We start from the raw sequence: 22965 nt of genomic DNA, 5'->3' as shown, positions 1-22965 counted from the left end.
TAGAACAGCCATCCAAGACTGTTTCTGAGCCAAAAACACCACCTACAGAGCTCAAATTAACATTCAAAAATCCTACTTCTGACAAGCTGTCGGCGAGCTCTCTGTCGGTGAATAAAAGTGTTTCAGCACTGTTGACGACAAGAGGCGGCACTTTGGGCACGCCAACATCAACAACTTGCTCTATTGCCCTCATCGTTTATGCTATCCTTATCGTCGACGCAGGGTCTAATTTGGACGACCATTCCACTCACATCGTCATCTGAAGAGGTGGAGCCTTCGTTGAAACTGAAGTTGATGACGGCAGCGCCGTGGTAAAAAAAAGTGCTGTCTGTGAAGTCGTCAATATCTCCATCGAAGTAACAGCAGTCGACGATTGTCACCGTCAGCGAGCGAGCCACCGTTGACTGTAGGAGAGTAGGATCTGCTTCCTATGGTGACCCCCAGTTTTTGCTGTAATTTTCTGTTTTTTTTACTTTAGTGTGGCTGTGGGCCTGCAAATCAGACCCACAGCCCAGCTGTTCTCTCTCCATGTATGTGAGAGGGTGCCCTAGCATGAGCTGAGCCCCTCTGCAGATTTCAGAACTATCTCCTTCTAGCTGTTCTATGATATAGCCATACCTTATACTCTTAAGTGCATTATAATCCTCGCGGTTAATGCTAACTTTGGTTTGGCTTTATCAAAACATGTTGTGTAAGGTGTCAAACACTTTGGAATACTACCCCCGCCAATTCTGGCGGCGGGGATAGCATTCCACCCTTCTAGAGGGAAAAGACATGTATGTTACTGCTTTACCCGGTTAAAGTTAAAAAGAGCCCCAGCATCACAAAATGGATGCTGCTGCCACAGACACAAGTCTGGTCTCCTGCTGCTGGACAAAACTCCGGCAAGGGAGGCCTGGACAATAGGTTTCCTGTCCAGGGAGGTGCCAGTACCTCCCCAGACTGGCAGATATGTATTGGGACAGGGAGGGCTGCATCAGCAGATGCTTTTTGAGACACTGCCTGGGGCACGCAAGGTGCTCCATGCATAGCCCGGTTCAAACCAGTTCCTGGGCACTCCAGCCCCAGCTCTGGCGCGAAACTGGACTACGGGAAAAGGGTGTAACTACCCCCTTTTCAGGTCCACCCATAGGAGGTACCTAGGCAGGTAATCCAGACCCCATCCCTAGTATAAGTATAGGAGCTGTGTCCCCAGGACTTTAGATTATCCTGGAAAGAAACTTTGATACAGAACTCTTGGACCTTCGGCATTCTATTCTGACTAGAAGACGGAAGACATCTCCCTTGTGGTCAAGGAGTGACCACCCTGTGCAAACAGGCACCACCAGTAACTTGCCGGTCTGCTTTGTCGACACTCCCGCCGGAACCCGAAGAGTCAGCGACACAGGAACTGGACTCTCAGACTTCTCTAACTCCGACCCACATCCACAGCAAAGCTGAGACCCGTGGCGAACACGAGAGACGTGGGACCGGACACCCTGGACATCCTGCATTTTGCTAACAGCTCGACTGCCGAGGTACCCTCGCAGTTGTACATTGGGATACGAAAAGCCCCAGACCCGAGTGCCATTTGCACCGAAGCTCAGCACTCCACGAGTGCCGCGTGGGGCCCACTCTTGCAATTCAGCTCAATGCGTCTTCCGGGTTCCTTGCCCGTTGACTAGTGAGCCCCCTGAAAACATTTATTTTTAACTAAACTGCTTTCCAGGTTGTTCCAGGCTTGCTCCAGCCTCCCTTCAAAAGGAGAAGCGGCACAGACCTTGCTGGTCTGCAACAGAGACAATCTCAACATACTGCATGGGTTGCGGTGGCCAAGGCTTGTTGGATCCAATCCGGATACCGACACCGCAGTCAACTAGATCCTTCGTGGGACAGCTCAAATCCAGCGCCTGGTCATCGTCGATGCCTCCTGGACCCCGTGGCTGAAGAGACAAGCTCACCTTCTTCACCTTCAAGCACACAACATCGCCTGGTTCCTTCCTGGTCACTGGATAGTGACCCAGTGTCATGTTCCTTGACAACATAGGAGCAGCTGGCGGACGGAGGACCCGGTACCGCAATACGGAACGAGCAGGAACTACGTTTCCCGATTCCCGAACTCAAGGGAACTACAGATCCCGTGAGGCAGGGCGCGGCGCATGCGCACTCCGCGGAGAGGTATAAAAACATGGCGACCACAACGCAACACGTCGGATATTGCCGTGCCGTACCAAGGACCCGAGAAACACCCTAAGGCAGAGGTCTTCAATCTGTGGGGCGCGACCCCCAGGGGGGTCGTGGAGTCATGGGAAGGGGATCGCGCATTCCCTGGGCTCACTTCCGCCTGGCCTCTTGGAAAAGTAAACCGTCCCTGGGCAGTTCATTTTGAAATTAAAATACTTCGAGCTTCATTGCAATTCAGGAAGTGTTCTCCTGTGCTGTGAAACCGGAGCTGATCAGACAGCTAGGCAAGGTTTGCCTGCTTGCCTGAAAGGACTGGAAATGTGCGCGCTACGGGTTAATCTGAAAGTGTAAAGGGCAATTTGTAGATGTAAAGAATGCTTGGTACTGACTTTCATTGATTAAATCCCTCCCTGGAAGCTTAGTGACTAGCTGTGAAGTGCGTGCTTCTAATTGCAAATATATTTACATAGCGCCTACTATCGGGAAGGAGGTGTTGAATTTCAGTAAGTAGCAAGAACAAGCATTTACAATACAATATGTCGCGCACTTATAAAAGTAAAAGCTATAGGTATTATAAATTATGTTTTTATTTATATTTTGGAGTAATTATGTAAGGAAAAAGTGCCCACAATAGCACATTAAGAGCTTTTATATCTCATTCTGCTTAGCAGTTGGCATTTAACCTTACTCACATTTCTGTGTGATCCTGTCACAAGTCCTCAACTGCTCCAAAGTTGTAACTGTGCAAGCAAAATATAGTATTTCTGTGTGTATGGAATCGCTTAGCTTCTCTTTGCTCCCATAGTGCAGTTGTTTAGACATCACCAGGAATTTCGAGTTTAGAGAGGACTGACCCTAAACATGCACACTAAGCCAGTCTGGCTCAACTGCTAACAGCCCAGTACCTCAGACAGTATGAAGCTACAATGACCTCACAGGTGTTAGTATGGATGCAGTCCAGGGGAGAGACTCCTACTAACCAAGCTGATGTCCAATGGGGCCTCAACAGACACTTTCTCTTCTCTCTACTTCACTAAACATTCCTTTTGTCAGGGGCAGGAGTAGGCTGATCTCTCACAAGGTGCAGTTGCCATCTTAGAAATACTAACAGCCACTTGAGCTACTTCCAGCGAAATACCAACAGAGACTGCAATACAGGCATGTGCTATTAATTGGCAGTTCCGTTGGGCCTGTAATTATCCCATTGCTAGTTTTAGCTATGTATTTCACATATTCTCATGAAAAGCCCATATCTAAAAAATGTCAAAATACGATTTTGATGCATTGCAGTACGTGTGTGCAAGCATTGGGAAAATTAACTACCAGGATGCAATGCAGCTGCTATTGCCAAATCACTACAGTTAATGAGTAAAGATAACAATGCATCATATTAAAGAAGCTGTTCCCGCACAGTGACTTGATGGGAACCAGCATGCACTGCTCTTTAACATGTGTTGCTGTAGAAGAGTGCTAAGTTTGCTTACTGCTTACTTAAGTACTGAGTCCAACTCTCATTTTTGTCAACCAGTGGAACTTTACCTGCAGAAAACTGCCTCCTGTCCGTTGATCCTCGAGACACCCTCCAGCATCCTGAGGCAGAGCATTTCACTTTCACCCTGCTCTCTCGGCAACTGGCTGCAGCTCCGAAGCTCGGCTGCGTGCCACAGGCGCCGTGTTGCAACAGGAAGTGCGGAGTCTATACGTATTTAATTAAGCGGGTGCCATGTTTAAATGAGGCACCAAGAAGGCCAGGTTGCATGATTTAAATAAATAAATAATGATGAAAGTGGGCGCCGACTACATCATCAAGCGTGGTATACCTGCATATTAAATTAACCGGGCACTGTGCTACTACTACATTAAGTGCAGCACTCGTGCAGGTTACATTTATGCGCATGGCGGCCCGTACAGTTTAATATTGTTTCACCACAAAAATGATTTGCCGTGGGAATTGGGGACGTTTATGGTTGTCGAGGATGAGGAGTACCAGGTTCCAGAAACTTGTTTCAGGAGGGGTCCTTACGCCTAAAATCTTTTGAAAGGGGGGTCTCAGCATCAAAAAGTTTGAAGACCTCTGCCCTAAGGTAAGGGACTACGTTCCTTGTAGTTCGAAAGCGAAGAGCCCCGTGTGTGGAATACGAGTGAGGCTCAAGCGAACGCTCTGACTGGATTCACGAGCATGTCCGCTGTTTGGGATCAGTGTTTGCGGACGAGGGCTGTAACTTGTTGTGACTTTGAATCCCGGCGCAGTTGAGCGGCTGCTCCTGTGTGCACACTCGAACAGCATATCAACAGTTGAATAGCGATTTCATCTGTTGAGGTTCAGTGGTATCGTAAGGACTTCTATTTTCCCTGGGTGTTCCAGCCTGGACTTGTGTTTGAATACTGATTGCAGGCATCACAGGCATTGAGGTTCTTTGCTCGAGTGGCATGTTGTGCTACTCACCGAGGCATTACTGTACCCCTCGTTGGTGAGTGTCGGGACCGGCATTCTTACGGGGGACGGTTAGGACGGCTTGCCAGAACCTCTTCAAGATAGTGAAGGCTCGAGTGGCATTGTTGGCCACCACTTAGCACGGTGCCCTCCGTTGGGGAGTGTCAGCACTGGCACTCATGTGGAGGACGTTTGAGCGCGGCTAGGGCAGTGAAGGGTGGAGTTAACCCTTCCTGTTCTTGTTGAACCTTACAGCGTACTTTATGGAGTGTAATCCAACCTTCATTAAAGCTTGTTAACATACCTTTGGCCTATGGGTGCCTTATTTCCGCATTGTGGTTTTAGGGTCTTGGAGGACAGAGTACAACCCAATCCCGAGGGCAGTCAGGGATTACATAATATCTGACCTACACAACTAATTAGCCTCCCGGTTAGGTTGGTGAATATGGCCAACATGGACGATGTGTTAGCCGCCCTGCTTGCTGTTCAGACCGAACTAGCGGCCTCCCGGCTGGAAACTGCGGACATAAGGGCCAGAATGGAGAATCTCCAAAGGAACCCATTTGATGCAGGACCACCTGTGGTGGCTCAGCCAGCTGCTGTGGTAGTGGAGTTACCGGTATCTATACCGCTTGCTACGCCTGAAAGGTATAGCGGGGATCCAAGCACCTTTCAAGTGTTTTTAACACAAGTAGCCCTGTATTTTTCTTGCAAACCCAGATCGTTTCCCACCAACCAGGCGAGAGTCGCCTTTTTGATATATCTGGCGGGGAACGCCGCTCAATGGGCAGTGCCGTTGGTGAGTAGAGACAACCCTCTTATACATGATTGGGACACTTTCCAGGAGGAGTTCATAAAAGTGTTCGATAGGAGGGCTGATTCTTATACGGCCGACAGGGAACTACTGGAGTTACGCCAAGGTAGTAACGGGCTTGTCCAGTACATTAATTCGTTCCGACGATTGGTGTCGGAAACTAAGTGGCCTACGGCAAAGAGGGCAGCGCTCTTCCATCAAGGCCTGAGCGAAGAACTAAAGGACGTGGTAACCCAGATCGACCCCCAACCAGCCACATGTGAGGATTTTATCAGCCTGCTCCTTCGTCTTGACCATAGACTGGGGGAACGACGAGGGGATCATAAGAAAAAGGATAAAACCCTACCGGTACATGGGCCATCTGGGGCTGTAGATACTCCGCCTAACACACGCCAGGAGCCAATGGACGTAGGGGCGATACGTGGCCAGTCTGACATCCACCGAAAAAGAATCGCGCCGCAATACACATGATTTCAATGGTACATGTAGTACGTAAGAAGTCAGCAATGTATGTGATATTCGTAACCAATTAACATTTTTACTGAAACTTTTTTTGGCACTACAAAAGAAAAGACATGTTGACGGCCACGTTGGGGGTCCTGGTCCTAGGGCCCTCCAAATCATGACGGTCACAGAAACAGCCGATGACAGCCAAGTATTTTAATACGCTGTATTTCAAACAAGTGCCTGTGCATGTTTACGTTTTTTTAAATAATATTTTAGATTAAGGTGTCTATTGTTAATAAAAGTTTTAGGCAGGGCGTCTTCTGTTATCTCTTGCTCTCTTAGGGCCACTGAGGTCCTAGCTAGACAGTATTAAAATAGTTTATAAAGATAAATGGAGAATCAGTGGTTCAGATAAAGAAACCTACTTTACTATTTAAATGTGAGGATTTCTGACCCATTGGAATAGGTGAAACACTACCATTTAAAATGTAGAGGCTCATCCTTTTCTGCTTTGCTGTTGGCTTTCTGCAAAAATTGTGCGCAAGTAGTTCTTCTCCTGGTTGTTCTACATGGTCATAACCTTGTGGTGTTTGGTGGCACGGGTATTCCATTTGGTGAGAGCAGTGGCAATAATGTTCATGTGTGCACCTTGAAATACAAATGTTGGGCACTCCTTAGCTGGTGCCTCACACTGCTCTTCTCCTCACTCTCCATCCTTGTGCCTCAAGCTACTCTTCGCCTTACTCTGTCCTTGTGCATCATGCTGATCTTCTACTCCACACTCTAATTCTTTATGCCTTAAGCAGCGCTTTAAGTATGGCAGCTCCGCCTTTCATTTGTTACGCACGTGGCTCGCTCGTCTTTTTTTATTGATTTTGAATACTTTAACATATTTTCACTCTGCACTGCCCCAGTTTCAGAAATGCTGCGCTTTCTCGACTTGTCCTGATTTTTTCAATTTTCCCCCTCATGCTTTGCGTTGGGAGCCCTATCCCTACCCTTCGAGCACAAACACAGCATCTCCATTTCCCCTGCCCCTCCCTTTTCGTAGGCATCGAGTGAGGCAACAAGAGGCCCACAGCATCACTCAGCACTACCTCAGCATCACACCACCACCTCAGCATCATCTCACCACCACCTCAGATCATCACACCACCACCTCAGCATCACTTGAGTATCCATCAGTGTCACCTGAGCATCTGCTCCGCACTAGCACACAACCACCTCAGTATCACTCAAATACCTCAGTCTGCCCCTGAAATCTGGCATCTGTTGATTCTCCCCTAGTGTACGTCCGCTGTTGTGTTGTACTTCAGGTACTATTTCTTAACCTCCACTCTTCTGTTGTCTTCTTGGTTATATCTAAGGTAACAAAATTGCTTAGCACTTGTTTTTAACATGCTATAGAGCAGCCACAAAGCTCCGCAACATCGCTTAAACACGTTGGCAAAGCTAATAGTTCTGGCTTAATAGTTACAAGGTCCCAAAGGCGAGACCTATTGGCTATTACAATGCTTGTTGTTTGTTATCAGCCACTTGGTGCTGTGTTACTCCTTGGTGCTATGCCATTCCTTGCACGTCATCGGACGTACACTCTAGAAGTCCCTCAGTGTCGTCGCAATCTTCAAACGACCCCCTCATAAATGTTTTCCTCTTCTCCTATAGATACTACTCCCCACTGTTATCATTTACCTCCTTTTTGAAAAGGCGGAATGGTCGCATGTGAGGGCAGTCCACTCTTCAAGCTGCAGCTATTTAGTTTCATTGCGTTTTGAACCGTGATCGCAATTGTGAGACCACATTTCTTGCATGAAAGATAAAAATGACTAATGTCTTGTTATAAGAAGGTTTCTGATAGATACTTATACCTGCAGATTTATCACTTGTGGAATCCCAGGCATCAGAATGGATCTTGAAAACTTAAAAGTTCTAAGGCGCTAGTACGGGGTCCCTAACTTCCTATAGACGTCAGGTGATGTCACCTAAGTCTTTTAGCACCTGCTCTGGTGCAAAATTGTCAGTTCTTATTCTCTACCTTCAGTGCAATTACAGAGCTCTGTTTTACACTTTGCCTACATTTATTCTAACAAATAATTAAAACAAGTAGCAGTGCTAGGAAATGACTCCCCTAAAGCTTTGAGGCTTTCAGCCTAGTAGGGACTCTGAGGGACAAATGTCCATCACTGACCCCCTACTCTTTTTCTCTGGTGCTTGGTGTTGGACCATGATCCCCAATTCAATAAACGTACGGGAGGCCAAACTGTTCGTAGCAGGCAATGAAAGTGAAACTGACATTATTTGCGAGCCTGCTCAAGGTCATCTTACTTCCAGTCCTCAAGTAAAAGGAGAAAGCATAGAAAGCACACAAAATGTTCTTGAGCTAAGTCGCCTAGACACTTTTCTTCATGGATGTCAAACATAATGTCCTCATAGAGGTCTTCTTGGCATCAACCCAGTGCTCTGCAGCCTTTCTTTCCGTCAATGATTCCATGTTGGATCCATTTCTCACAACATAACAGAAGCCTGCATCAGTGCCAGTGGTAAATAGACTAGTATCAAAGTGCGATTTGCTTGCATCTGGGGACCCACCCTTTCAATTCACTCACCCATCCACAGAGAGCCCGGTTATTCTGTCTTTTTGTTATCTAGGGGAGGTGTCTGGGTCTTTTTCTACGAAATCAGATGGAGAATCCAAACATCTCGAGGCTTGGGACATGTTTTTTTTGCAGGACGCATGACATTAGTCTTTAAATGCTGTTCGCCTCTTACCCAGTTACACACTTGCCCTATGTGGCATTGCCCAACTGGTCATCCATCAGGTTTCTGATGACATAAAGACGCATTTTTCAGATGTCATCAAAGACGGCCAGAATGCTTCATTCCACATCAAGTCCGGGCTCATCCCGGCAGACTCAGTGTCCCTTGCTACAGGGTCCTCAGTAGCACTCCACTCTCATACTTGGCTTTGCACCTCAGGGTTTCCCACAGATGTGCAAGCCACTCTCTTCGACCTTACTTTTGACAGCGCTAGTAAGTTAACAGCCAGATCTTTAAGTCTCCAACTGACTCAGTGGGATTACAGACAATTTCTTCTCTTTCAAAGCTTCTATAGAGCGTTCATCTTTTGCTAAAACCAGTCTATCCAGACACAGACGCAACAACCACATAGCCCTCTAGTTAGCAATACAGCTGCAGTGTCAGAGGCATAGGAAGTGGATTCCTCCACCCAGCCTTCTTCTTTTCCTCCTCTGTATCATAAGGAAAGCAGGCCTTGTTTGATTCTGCCAGCACAGCAAGAGCCTGTGTGAGGCTGTGTCCTCCTTTCGACCAGCTTGGAAGACCATTACTTCGGACTTGTGGATCCTTCAGATATTAGTAAGGGGTAGACCCACACCTTTCTACAGGCTCGTTCCTTCCTACCTTATCAGCCCTCCCCCACCGTCGTCCTCCCACCTGTCTGAAGACCATCTTAAAGCAAGAAGTGGCAGTGCACTTTCTAAAAGGAACAGCAAACTTAGTGCCAAAGCAGAAGGTTGGCTAGGGCTACTATTCATGGCACTCCCCTGTTCCCAAGAAGGATGGCAATCTGAGTCTAGACTTGAGGGTTCTGAACTAACTCATGAAGCATAAGTTCAGATGCTGATCCTAGCACATGTCCTGTTGGTGTTGGAAGTGGGGGGGACTAGATGGTGTCATTCAACAAATGCATACGTCCACTACTGGGACCTGTAGTCACAGAGGAAGAACCTGCGTTTTGTTGTTAGTTCCCTCGTTATCAGTGTGCAGTAATCCCGATTGCTTTGATATCGGCTCCTCAAGTCTTCACCAAGCTGATTGCAGTATTTGCGGCTCACCTCAGATAGTTGGCTACTCTAATTTTCCCGTACCTGGGCGAATGGCTGCTCATAGCTGTCTCGCTGAAGCTGGTTACACACCATCTGAAATCAGGTGATGCTGTTTGATCTGTGTTTTTCAATAAACATGCTCAATTCCCGCCTCAAACCCCCCCCCCCAACATCTCCGGTCAAAACAGTTGTTTCTAGACACTTCCCTTCTGTAGCCTTTTCTCAGCTTCAGAGGGTTCACGACATCGAGGAAGATGGTTCCATCCTTCTTGGAAGGGACAAGAGTTCTAGTCCTGATGGTTTTTTGCCTGCTAGGTCTTCTGGCGTCCTGCTTCCTCCTGGTCAGGCATGGACATGGGCATATGTGGACTCTACAGTGCTGTCTCTGCAGGCAGTAGTTCCAACATGGGAAAGATCTGTCGGACACAAATGAATGAAATAAAATCATTGCAAAGTTGCAGTACAATATCAAAATTATTGTAGAAGTGAGTGTCTCACACCATTATAATACATATAATAATAATAATAATAATAAAGAGCTTATAGAGCGCTCAGTAACGCCATCACGGCGTGTCCCCGCGCTGAAGCTATCAGTGAACAGTGAGAGAGCCTAGGATCTACGCAGTGTATAGATGTGTTTTAAGCATGGCCCTAAACCGCGATTCACTGCTCTCCAGTCTCAGAGCAGGGGGAAGTTTGTTCCATTGTTGAGCTGCTTGGAGCGCAAAAGAGCGTCCACCCATTCTAGCCTTCCTAATCCTGGGGACTGTCAGCAGTCCGGCACCCTCCGAACGGAGGGTCCTAGTAGGTTCATATCGGCTGACTAGATCCTTTAGGTATGCGGGCGACCTGTCCCAGACAATTCGGTGACAGAAGAGGAGGCACTTAAACAGCACACGCTTCTTCACAGGCAGCCAATGGAGCGCGTCCAGCGCCTTTTTCGAGTTAGCTCTCCTGGGTCTTCTTAACACCAGCCTGGCGGCGGAGTTCTGTATGACTTGTAGGCGGCCTATGCTGCCCTCGGTTGCCCCAAGGAACAGAATGTTTCCATAATCTAACCGCGATGTCACCAGTGCCTGAGTTAGTGTCCTTCTGGCTGCTAAGGGAAGGAGGTCTAAAGTTTTATTTAGGGTCTTTAGTACTCCAAAACATTTGCCCACAAGACGCCTTATATGGCCATCATATGAAAGAGAGGGGTTCATCCAGATTCCTAAATTCTTAGCCTCCTGACATGGTATAGGGGTAGGGCCCAGACATGAAGGCCACCACTCGGCCGACCAGTTTTCGCTTTTACCCCCTACCACCAGCACCTCTGCTTTAGAGCCATTGAGTTTTAAGCAATGGGCATCCATCCACTCTGCTAGTGCCTGCATACAGGATTTAAAGTTGTTGGGGGTGTTTGAGGTGTTCTGCGATAGGGAGATCAGCAGCTGGGTGTCGTCGGCGTACGACACCAATTCCACCCCAAATGAATGTACAACTTTCGCCAGGGAGGCCATGTATAGATTAAAAAGAGTAGGGCTCAAGGCTGAGCCCTGAGGCACTCCCTGGTCTAGTGACATCTCAACTGAGCGGCATGTCCCTTGCTGTACCTGGAAACATCTTTCCGTAAGAAACGATTGTAGCCAGCACAGCGCAGGACCAACGACCCTGGCTTCGCTCAGACACCGTAGCAAGATGGAATGCGCTACGGTGTCAAAAGCCGCGCTTAGGTCGAGCATGATCAAGGCCATTGTATGACCTGCATCTGCCCCAGCTCTTAAGGTCTCAGTGGCTCGTAAGAGAGCCGTCTCCGTGGAGTAGCCCGCCCTAAAACCTGATTGTGAGGGATGGAGTAGATTCCATTTCTCCAGGTGCTCCGTAAGCTGAGCGTTAACCACCTTCTCAGCCACCTTCGCCACGTACGGCAATAAGGAAATAGGTCTAAGGTTTTCCAGCACCTCCATGCTTACATTCGTTTTTTTCCTTATTGGCAGTACTATGGCCTTCTTCCACTCCATAGGGACTTGTTGAGTGGAAAAGGAGGTTTGTAGGACGTGTCTGATGTGAGGTTCCAGGGCTATCAGGCCCTCTGAGATGACCCAGGCCGGAGCCGGATCGTTGGGGGAACCGGACTTCACACTTCGACAGATCTTTATTGGCTTGTCAGCTGCGGGGACCTCGAAAGTTAGTAATGAGGAATCAAGGGCTGCAGGTGAGCTGCCTGCTATAAAATCTATGCCCTTATCTGGTTGTTGAGAGAAGGAAGCATAAATCTTTTTAACTTTGCTAGAGAAAAAGTCGGCGACTCTATTGCATCCCTCCTTGGAGGTCTTTGTGGGGGTGTTAAAGCTAGAGACTAAAGATATTTCTTTATATATTTTGAACAGTTCGCGCGAGGAGCTCTCGGCAGCCTCAATGCGTGTCTGAAAGTATTTGGCTTTAGCTCTACGCACCGCATACTGGTAGCTCCGGTGTGCTGAGCTATAACTGTTTTTTGCTTGTTCACTCGGGTTCCTTCTCCATTTCCTTTCAAGTTTTTTACAGTTAGATTTGATTTGCTGGAGTACAGTAGTGAACCATGGGGCAGTACGTTGTCTGCCTTCTCTAGCTTTACCCTTGCTCATGGGAGCTAGCTCATCCAAGGTGGCAGTTACAAGTAGATTAAATTCCTTGTTCGCCTGATCACTGTCCGTGGCACATAATGGTTGTGCTTTCTGGATGGCACCTATAAAGTTTTCTTTAGAGTATTGTCTCCATTTGCGTTTCATAATGTTTCCCATTCCATTGTCAATAGTCCTAGCAGGCTGGTAAAAACATTGAAAAGGGACCAGGAAGTGGTCGGTCCAAGGGAGCTGACAAGGGGTAAGTATTTTTATCATATCCCAACTGGCGAAGATAGGGTCCAAACAGTGACCCCTCTGATGTGTAGCTGCGACACTTAGCAGGTTGAGCTGTAATTCTTGTAGAACAAGGCGAACATCCTCTGCCTCCTTCTGTACGGGATCCTCTAGGTGTAGGTTCAAGTCACCCAGCACCAAAACCTTATTGTGTTTAATTGCGGTCTGAGCAACCCCTTCTAATAAACTACTTCGGAAGTTGCCCAGGGAGCCAGGAGGGTCTGTATATTAGGATGCCCGAGATAGCCTCGTGTTGAGTCAATTTAATACTAAATTCACCTGCTTCGCTGTCATCAATTTTTACTGGCTTTAGAACACACTCAAAAGGGTGTTTGACGATAATGGCAATACCACCTCCCCTTCCTTTTATCCTATCAAGTCTGTGGAGGGTGTAACCTGGTGGGATAGTGTCCACTATATCTGGATCAGAATGTTCTCCTAACCATGTTTCAGTTAAGAACAATATTTGCATGTCCTCATCCAATAAGAGATCCCACAGCTGGAGAGTGTGTTTGCTGATGGATCTACAGTTTAAAAGACCCCCTTTAACAAGAATCGCTTCAGAGTCAGGGACAACGGGCGCTAAACAACTTCCTCTAAATGAACAATGAGGGCATGGACCTAGGTCCAGAGGCTCCATCAAATCGTGTATCAAAATAAAAAAATATTATTTGAACACCGGTCACGGACCTTTTGTAAAATGTGGGTTTTACCCTAAAATACATTAGTTTAAAATTGTGTTTAGAAAAGTCTCAGTCCCTTATATCTTCTTGACAAATATAGTCACTGTCAAACACCATTGTGGGCTCTTGGGATGCTGCGGCATGTGTGGGCTGGTAGGGTGAATGAAGTGAACCTTCGCAGAGGGATGCCCTTCAGTCCCATCAAAGCTACAGAAGTGGCGGAAGTCTCCACTCCAGGATGGGGTGCACATCTGGAGGATCTGGAGATGGGTTTCTGGTTTCTAGAGGAGCAGGTTCTTTCTATCAACCTGCTAGAACTGCTTGTCATTCAGCTGATGCTGTAGGCTTTCCTCCCACCCATTCAAGGTTGGTCTGTCCAGATACGACTGCGAAGTGGTACATTAACAAACAAGGTTAAGTAGGGTCTCAACTCCTGTGTCTAGAGCGTTGAGACTGTGGTCTTAGGCACAACATCAAGGGATTTGGTTAACAGACAGTCGCCCATCAGTGCCGACAGCTTGAGCTGATTTCACCTTACCAATCAGGAGTGGCGCCTTCTGCCAGAGGTAATCCTGGATGTCTTCATCAAGTCTGAGACTTGATTGCTGCCTCTGAAAATGCTCAGTGCCATTAGGTCCGATCCCTCCAGTATCCATTGTCGGGACCTTTGGAGGAGGCATTTCAGTTGCACTACCTGTTTCCCTCATACACTTGATTCCTTGAGTTCTGAGAAAGATTTACCAAGACCGGGCACAAGTAATTCGAATTGCCCCAGACTGGCGAAGGTGGATGTGCTATTTAGACCTTCTGGGCTTCTCCCTAAGTCTCCTGTTCTGGCCACTGTTCAGGACATTATTCCCTGAAAAGCTACTGTTGCGACCTAGGGCTACTTTCCTTCTCAAAGCGGTCACTCCTTTCCAACTAGGTCAGTCCATCACCCTTCCATTCCTCTATCCCCTACTCCATCCCATAAGGGGGAGAAACAGCTGCATTGCCTTGACCCTGGATCTGCTTATATCGCGACTGCAGGACTCTAGGTGGCCGGTCAAGTTCTGCCTTAACTGTATTAGAGCAAAAAGAACAATTGATGGACAGAATGCAGAACAATGTCATACATTCACCCCAGTACAGAGATCTGGGCCTAAATCCATATTTTTTTTGCCCACCATGCCATTCCAGTTTGGACCCAGCCATATGCAAATCAGTCTAGACCCTGCGCCCAATGGGAACAGTCCAGCCCGAAATGCCAGGCCTGGTCCTCCCTGGACTGGAAACAAGCATCCTAGGACCGGTTTCGGGCTTTCAGCTCTCATCAGCCAGGATAGCTTGACTCCAGTGGTATGGAGAGCACAGGACCCACGTATGGGCATACCCGTCCCACTCGGGGTGACAAATGCAAAAACAACAATTGATGGACAGACTGCAGAACAATGTCATACATTCACACCAGTACAGAGGCGTCAAATTAAATAGCCAAATCTTTGCCCGTTATCGTGGCAGTTAAAAAGGAAAGGTAGTACAGACGCAAACTTTATTTTGCTGGATCACCCTGTGCATCAAAATGTGCTACACGCTTGCCAAAAAGGCGCTGTCTCAAGGAATCAAAGCTCATTCTACCAGAGCCATGACTTTGTCTTGCAAGGGGCGTTCCTGTTGGAGAAATCCGTAAGGAGGCGACATGGGTGTCTCTACAATCCTTTGACAAGCAGTAGTGTTTGGACTCGGCGGTGTCACATCTTTGCTTCAAGATTTCCTCATCTAACCATCCATCAGCCTTCTTCCTGGAATGGTACTGCTAGGGAATCTATTCAGGAGGTGTTGAAACTGCAATTAAAGGATAAAGCAACTACCATAAGAAAGAGTTACCTTCAGTAATGATCTTTTGGATGGGTACTTTGTCTACCTGCAGGTACATCACCGATCTCTCCCATCTCCCCGTCTGATGCATAGAGGTACAGGGCTAAAACGAATTAGGTTCGAATTAGTTTGGCACTGCACTATTTGGATCAACTGTCTCCACATCCAGTCAGCTCGAAGGCTTAGTAAAAATGCATGGAAGCTGATATCTTAATATCATTGCACCAGGGTGGTTGCTTTATGGCTTCCGTAATGTCAACCCGATGTCACTCCAGCGTCGATATGAAGCCAGTGCACCCTACCAGATATCATAGAGCATTAAAGTTTTCCTGATCCAGTCTGACGCCTGGGGTTATTTAACAGGTCAGGAATTTTCCAATAGAGTATCCTCATGATAAATTGTTACCAAAGTTGAGTGCATTTTTCTTATGGTCAATAAAGATGCATATTGATGGCAACTGTTTACTTTTTAGAATGAACCAACGTTTTATACATCTGATGGAGTCCCATTTACTGCAGCAGACCCAGGTAATTTTTTTTTGGTTCTTGAATGCAAAAGTCAATCTTTGTTCAGAGCATGTACATTACAGTCATGTAGTTATTTCTGCATTAGATATGCAATACTTTACAAATCTAATATTTAAAACGTTTATTTTTATGCATCTCCAAATCTAGTCTTAGCTGGAGGTCAATTCAGTCATATTGTTAAAATTGTGCCATGGTCTCTGACAGGAATATTTTGTCCTCCACCTTCCTGATTATGGTGTTTTGTTCAGGAGTTAACAAACCCGACTCCCTAGTGTTTTTGTATTTGTTGGTTGAGAGAAGCATGCATCTTGTCTGAACGATCTTTCATTGAGGGCTTTTTGTATTTAGATGACCCCTAGATCTCTTCTGTAAAATGCATGAAAGGTAATAGTCACATGTCCCATCTCAGTAATGCTATTCCTCCTCAACTGAATCACTTTAATCTCTAGTTGTTTGTTGTTTGAACAGATAGTTGGCATGGTCATTTTCTGGATGTCAGTCATAGTCTCTGTCAGGAAAGTCACAATGTCTATCTCATAATAAGAAATGATTTGTTTATTATGAACTGTTGCGGGCTAGATCTTTGAAACTTGGACAAGGCATTGGTAGATCCTTCAAAACAAAAAGAATAAATCAAATTCCAAAACTTTCTGTGATTAGGTATGAAGTCTGTAAAGCAACGCAAAATTACCCAAATTCCGCAAGCGGAACACAATTTACCGGCCAGGCCTAATCAGAACAGTCTGGGCCCTAGTTTTGCAGCATAGACGTCTTCTAGATTCACAAACTGTGCATATGCGCCATCTAGTATTTATTTTTTTGTGCTGGGAGGTTGTGAAATGTGATCCCCCTGGTCAGGCTACAACTCCTTGTCTGTGTGTGCAAGCTCTCAGATTATTTTTTCCGCCATGGAGATCAGAGGTGCCCCGAAGACTTCGGTGAAAATGCTGCAGCAGATGCATCCAGACAGAAAAGGAAGCCCACCAGAAACTCCAAGGAGATAGGTGGTACTAAGAAAGTTGTACGAGGGAGAAATCTGAGGAAGGCAGCTTGTTTGCCGTTGCTCACATTATTTCTCAGTACATCTAACAAAAGGTTCAGGGGGAGAGATCAAAAAAATATATATACTAACACAAATTCAGTTAAAGAATAAAAAGAATCGGAAAAAGAAATAGAGAAGTAAACAGTGGTTATAAGAAGCCCTTTTAGACAGTATTACTGATATCAAAACTCCATATTTATTACATATAATACAAAAATAGTTCTAAAAAACAGATACGCTCAAGACAAAAAGTGCTGATGTACATAAAGGGAAACGTATATCACAAACCACACAAGTGGCAAACAAAACCATTACATGCTGGAATGAAGGAACAACATAAACATAAGTATTGTGTCCTTAAATCAATTTGGGCCACAGAAAAGCGTCGACGGCGTTTCGACCGCTATATTATTGTGCGGTCACCTTCAGGACTCAAAATTTGCTTGAGCGGTGTATATCTGTACAATAAGAAATCACATTTACTAATAATTCATTACTTTGTAAATACATTCATATCATAGTAGGCTTCTTCAGAAGAAAAGACTTATGAACACCACGTGAAAAAATTGTAGAAGAAAAGTCTAGTAAGCCAATCCCAAAACCCAAAGTGACTCCAATGTCCACACACCAAGGTTAGTAAGAAAACAGGCAACATCACCTTGGATTTAAAATTAAAACTGACCAATCTTTACTTGTGGTAGTCCATAGATACTTTGAGAAACTAGAACAAAGGAACAAGAAATCAATTTAGTACCACTATCATGCGGGACACCTGAATAAAACCCGAGAAGACCCACTTACCAAAAAATAGCGGGTAAGGACACGCTACGTCTAGTTTACTTCTTAGTGTCAAGGCAGTGGCTCCAAATCTTTAACCAATTGCTCGCCTCATTACTTGGCTGTTGAAGAAGGAAGTAGGCAGAGAAATCATGTTGTTACTAAGTGACCATGCCAAACCAATTGGTCATTTTAAATAATGGAAGTATCCAGCTATTGTCCCAATGCGAGTTACTATCAATATTGCTGTCATAAGACGAGACAAACAAATATGTTGTGGACTTATAATGACCAATATCCATTAGAGAGACAATAAATTCAAGCACTAACACAAAATTGTTTAAAATAAAATTAACTCATTGTGTTCCTCCGCTGACATAAGGAGTATGCACACAATAGTGCAAATCATGTGAATAAGCCATAATGATAAAACAATCAAGCTCAATAACGTTGTGCATTTAAGGGCCTGCTCATGGCTGATCACTACTGCAAAACACTATCGTAGAGTAGCTTTATGTCTCACATATGCGTCTCTGATTGTTAATAAAGTTCATCCAAAGTGTCTGCTCGTAACTGATCACTGACATAAACCACTACTCTAAAATAAGTCAGCACTCAGAATGGCAATATTAAAATACACGTTATCAGAAATATAATTCTGAGGAAGTGATCAAACAACATCATCGTGCTAGGCAGCGCTAAGATAATCCACACGCCTGATTGTCAACATTAAATAAAGTTGTGGTTACTGAGCGTCCGTTTAACCGTCAGCGCAATACATGCACAGCAAACATTCAATACTCAGACCATATCAATGCCACATAAATATCAGCCCGATATCGCGGTAATATAGCGGTGCGAGGCTTACCGACTGTCAAAATTCTAGAGAAAGAGATCGTTCTGCGTCCGTATCAGCTTCAATGAAGCAGGCGTGACCACCGGAACTAAATACTGATTTCCGATGTGATAGAGAAGGGACTACTTCCTACCAGAATTGGAATGAGACCGGCTGCCATCTTAGAGCGGTGAATCGATATTAGGATTGCTAAAATGATTAAAATTGACCCATTATGAGCGGCAGAAAGCGATGGCCACAAACACTAATACAATTTTTGAGTGAAGTAGTGTGGCTCACTGGTTAGAGGTGGCAGACCCGAGAGCAGAGGACGGCCCGGGACCAGGGTTTGATTCCCAGCGCGGCAGGTTTCTGGACCAGGGTCAGCGGACTCGATAAATCTCTCGCCTCGGTGCCCACTCTGATCAGCGATCACACTCGGCAACTCTGGGCATTAGCGTGCCTCATCTTCACTAACGGCCCCACCAGACCGCCGGGGATGCCTGGTCTCACCCTGGAGATACCCATTAAGGGACCATTTCTCAGGGAAGCCAGGAAGGGTTTCGCAGCGGTCGAAGCGCCTTGGGACCCGACGGGTAAGTAGTGCGCTATATAAATGCCTATACATTTACACATTTACATTTAGTGAAATAGAAAGAAAAAGCGAAGTTATGAAAAAGATACAAGTAAAGATAAAAAGAGATTTCAATAACCTCCATCAGTATTACAACACAATATAGTGTCTTTAGTCAGAAAAAAAGATTAAAAGGTAAATTAACATAGGCATTTTCTTTAAAAGAGGCCTAGTTACAATTATCCAAAAGGAGGAAAAGCATGATAACACCAGAGTCATCATGATCGTCATTTGCAGATGTAATCAATATGTTAATTAACAGTATACACACTATACAGCTTCATAACAATGAATAAATCAATGGATACAGTTTTTTTGGCAAACCGTAAACACAAATTTGTTATAAGTCAACAGACAACTCTCCGCCTTCCTCGAAACCAACGGGTCCCTCGACCCCTCACAGTCCGGCTTCTGAGCAAACCACAGCACTGAGACCGCCCTCATCGCAGCCACCGACGACATCAGGTCCCTGCTCGACAACGGGGAAACCGTGGCCCTCATCCTCCGGGACCTCTCAGCGGCCTTCGACACCGTCTGCCACCGCACCCTGATACAGCGCCTCATCAACACCGGAATCCAAGGAGCAGCCCTGAAATGGATCATCTCGTTCCTCACCGGAAAAACCCAGAGAGTCCGCCTCCCCCCATTCCGATCTGCAGGCTCCGAAGTCTTCTGCGGCGTCCCGCAAGGATCCTCGCTCAGCCCCACCCTCTTCAATGTCTACATGAGCCATCTCGCAGCCATCGCCCGCCAACAGAACCTCCACATCATCTCCTACGCCGACGACACCCAGCTGATCCTCTCCCTCACCAACGACCCTGCCACCGCCAAAGCCAACCTCCAGGAAGGAATGAAAGACGTCGCAGAATGGATGAAGACCAGCCGCCTGAAGCTGAACTCAGACAAAACAAATGTCCTCATCCTAGGACCATCTCCCTCTGCCTGGGACAACTCCTGGTGGCCCCTTGCCCTGGGCACCGCACCCAAACCAACGGACCACGCACGCAACCTGGGCTTCATCCTGGACTCCTCCCTCACTATGACCAAGCAAGTTAACGTTGTCTCGTCCTCCTGCTTCAACACCCTGCGCATGCTTCGCAAGATCTTCCGGTGGATCCCCACCGACACCAGAAAGACGGTCACCCAGGCCCTCGTCACCAGCCGCCTGGACTACGGGAACACCCTCTACGCGGGAACCACAGCCAAGCTCCAAAAGAAACTGCAGCGCCTCCAGAATGCCTCAGCACGACTCATCCTGAACATCCCTCGCCGCAGCCACATCTCTACCCACCTGAGAGACCTGCACTGGCTCCCAGTCAACAAGAGGATAACGTTCCGACTCCTCACCCACGCACACAAGGCTCTCCAGAACACAGGCCCGAAGTACCTCAACAGCCGCCTCACTTTCTACACACCCACCCGCCAGCTCCGATCCGCAAGCCTCGCCCTCGCATCCGTCTCTCGAGTTCGGAAACCCACCATCGGAGGAATATCCTTCTCCTACCTGGCGGCCAAGACATGGAACTCCCTCCCCACCCACCTTCGGCTGACCCAGGACCTGGCTGTTCGAGCAGTAGTGATCCGTCTCATCCCCCAAACCCCCTCCCCCCCCCCCTCAGCGCCTTGAGACCCTCACGGGTGAGTAGCGCGCTGTACAAATTTTGTGATTGATTGATTAGTGATAGTCGCACATTCGATTAGTTCGTAATAACAGAATGACATTCCTCCATTGAATTAAGTCCCTTGTTCACACTGTCAAAGCGAAGTATCAACCGACATTCGCTCTTGTTCAAGATATTAGTAATACTACCACCCCTCACAGGAGTGTGTATAACTTCAATTACTTGCCAACGCATTTCACTGGGTGCATGGTTCCTTTCCAGGTAATGCGCTACCATGGGGGCATTTTCAGTTTGGCAACGTATCCTGCTCTTATGTTGTCCCAACCTTGTTTTAATTTTTTGGGTTGTCTGCCCAATATAGATCAACTCGCAGGGACACCAACTTGCATACACAGCATTAGTTGTGTTGCAATTAGAAAAGTCTCGCAAATCATAGGTGATGTTCTCATGGATAAACTGCTTCATGTTCATGCTGGTAACACACGAGACAACCGCCACATTTGTAGTGACAGACAATTTTATTAAGACCCCACAAAGATGTAAGAGTGGTAGTCTCTGCACAAGGTAGTGCTGCTCTGATCAAGTGGTCCCGAAGATTGTACAGATATACATCACTCAAGCAAATTTTGAGTCCTGAAGATGACCGCACAATAATATAGCGGTTGAAACGCCGTCAACGCTTTTCTGTGGCCCCAATTGATTTAAGGACACAATACTTATGTTTATGTTGTTCCTTCATTCCAACCTGTAATAGTTTTTTTTGCCACTTGTCTGGCTTGTGATGTTTCCCTTTATGTACACCAGCACTTTTTGTCTTGAGCGTATCTGTTTTTTAGAACTATTTTTGTATTATATGTAATCAATATGGAGTTTTGATATCAGTAATACTGTCTAAAAGGGCTTCTTTAGCCACTGTTTACTTCTCTTTCTTTTTATTCTTTAACTGAATATGTGGTATTATATATAGATTTTTTATCTCTCCCCCTGAACCTTTTATTAGATGTACTGATAGACTGTCCCGGGTTCGGGGTTTTTGGACAGCCCCTGTGGTTGTTAATCACATTATTTCTCATGCAATGCAGCAGGGCAAGTACACGTTGGTTGCCCATTTTTCAAAACTGTCCCCAAGCTGTTAGGGGGATGCTCTGCACGGAGCGAATGCTTCAACCACAAACGAGGTAAGAATTTTCTCTTCAATATATGATAAACCATCATCACTGATAACTGCTCCACGCACGAGTGCACGACTTTAAAGAATGTAAGCCGCATTTCTTTTAAACAAATTCAGAATATATGCTAATCTATCCAACGGGCCTGTGTTTAGAGCACCATGCTGATACACAGGCAGGGGTTTTAGTAGGGCGCTTCAAACGCACCTATGAAAGAAAGCGCTCTATTCCTCAGTCTTTACTTCGTTTTTTAGGTCTCGCCTGAGGCAGCGCATGCGCTGCTCTGGCGAGACTTTTATTAAGAGCTTCAGAAAATGCTTTACTGTGGCCTAGAGCTTGCGTGCACGAGAGCGTGCACGCATGCAGCTGCTAGCTTTTAGCACCCAAGGCGTGCTTTAAAAAGAAAAATCCTTTTGATGCTTAGCGCGCGTGCACTCCCCCACACCTCCCACTTTTTTACTTCTTGCCTACTCACCATCACTCCACCAGTGCACGCACGTGCCCTCCTCCACCCCTCCCACTTGTTTACTTCTTGCCTACTCACCATCACTCCACCAGTGCACATGCATGCCCTCCTCCACCCCTCCCACTTGTTTACTTCTTGCCTACTCACCATCACTCCACCAGTGCGTGCGCGTGCCCTCCCCAACCCCTCCCACTTCTTTACTTCTTGCCTACTCAGCATCACTCTTCCTTACCTTTCGCTCTTCACTCCTCCTCCAACTTCTCTAGGCCTGCTCCTCCTCCTGTCCTTCCTCGCACCTTCCCTTATCCCGCCCCACTGTCACATTAAGACTCCGCTGACGTTTACAAGCAGTGAAATTAACAGCTGGGGCAACGGGTTCACCAACCATCACATTTTCATAGTGTTATTTGCATAATCGTCAGAATGGGGTCGGCTGCCTAATGCAAGATGGCCGTCAGCTATAGTGCTACCTGAACTCCAAATAAGACGGCCATCTTGGCATTGAAGTTTTTCCATCTAAAAACAGAGTTTGCTGCATTGGTATACAGTCCGATTGCGACAAGAAATATACTTTGTTGAATTACGAGTGAGGCAATGGCTCGGGGTATTTTTGTGTGTACGACAACATGAGTGAGTCAGTGCTTGATAAACTAACAGGTTCGAGATCCTTCACAAGTTCTGAATTCGGATTCTAAACGTTAAGAATGTTGCCCATATTTTGGCTGCCCTTCTTTTCAGTCTGCTGACTAGGTTCATTGATTAAGTAAACG

General features: G+C 46.4%; 1 protein-coding gene across 1 annotated transcript in view; it reads left to right on the top strand.

The window, feature by feature from the left end:
* PAIP1 (poly(A) binding protein interacting protein 1) overlaps positions 1-22965 on the top strand; it is a 637739-nt gene that overhangs the window by 430556 nt on the left and 184218 nt on the right. The window contains exon 9 of the mRNA XM_086960605.1: positions 15596-15650. Within this exon, the coding sequence (XP_086816731.1) occupies positions 15596-15650 (55 nt within the window). The remainder of the gene's footprint in view (positions 1-15595; positions 15651-22965) is intronic.

The sequence above is a fragment of the Lissotriton vulgaris genome, chromosome 3_1, assembly GCF_964263255.1.
Source record: "Lissotriton vulgaris chromosome 3_1, aLisVul1.2, whole genome shotgun sequence".
In the NCBI taxonomy this organism is placed as follows: Eukaryota; Metazoa; Chordata; class Amphibia; order Caudata; family Salamandridae; genus Lissotriton; species Lissotriton vulgaris.
This window is presented reverse-complemented; position numbering and strand designations above follow the sequence as displayed.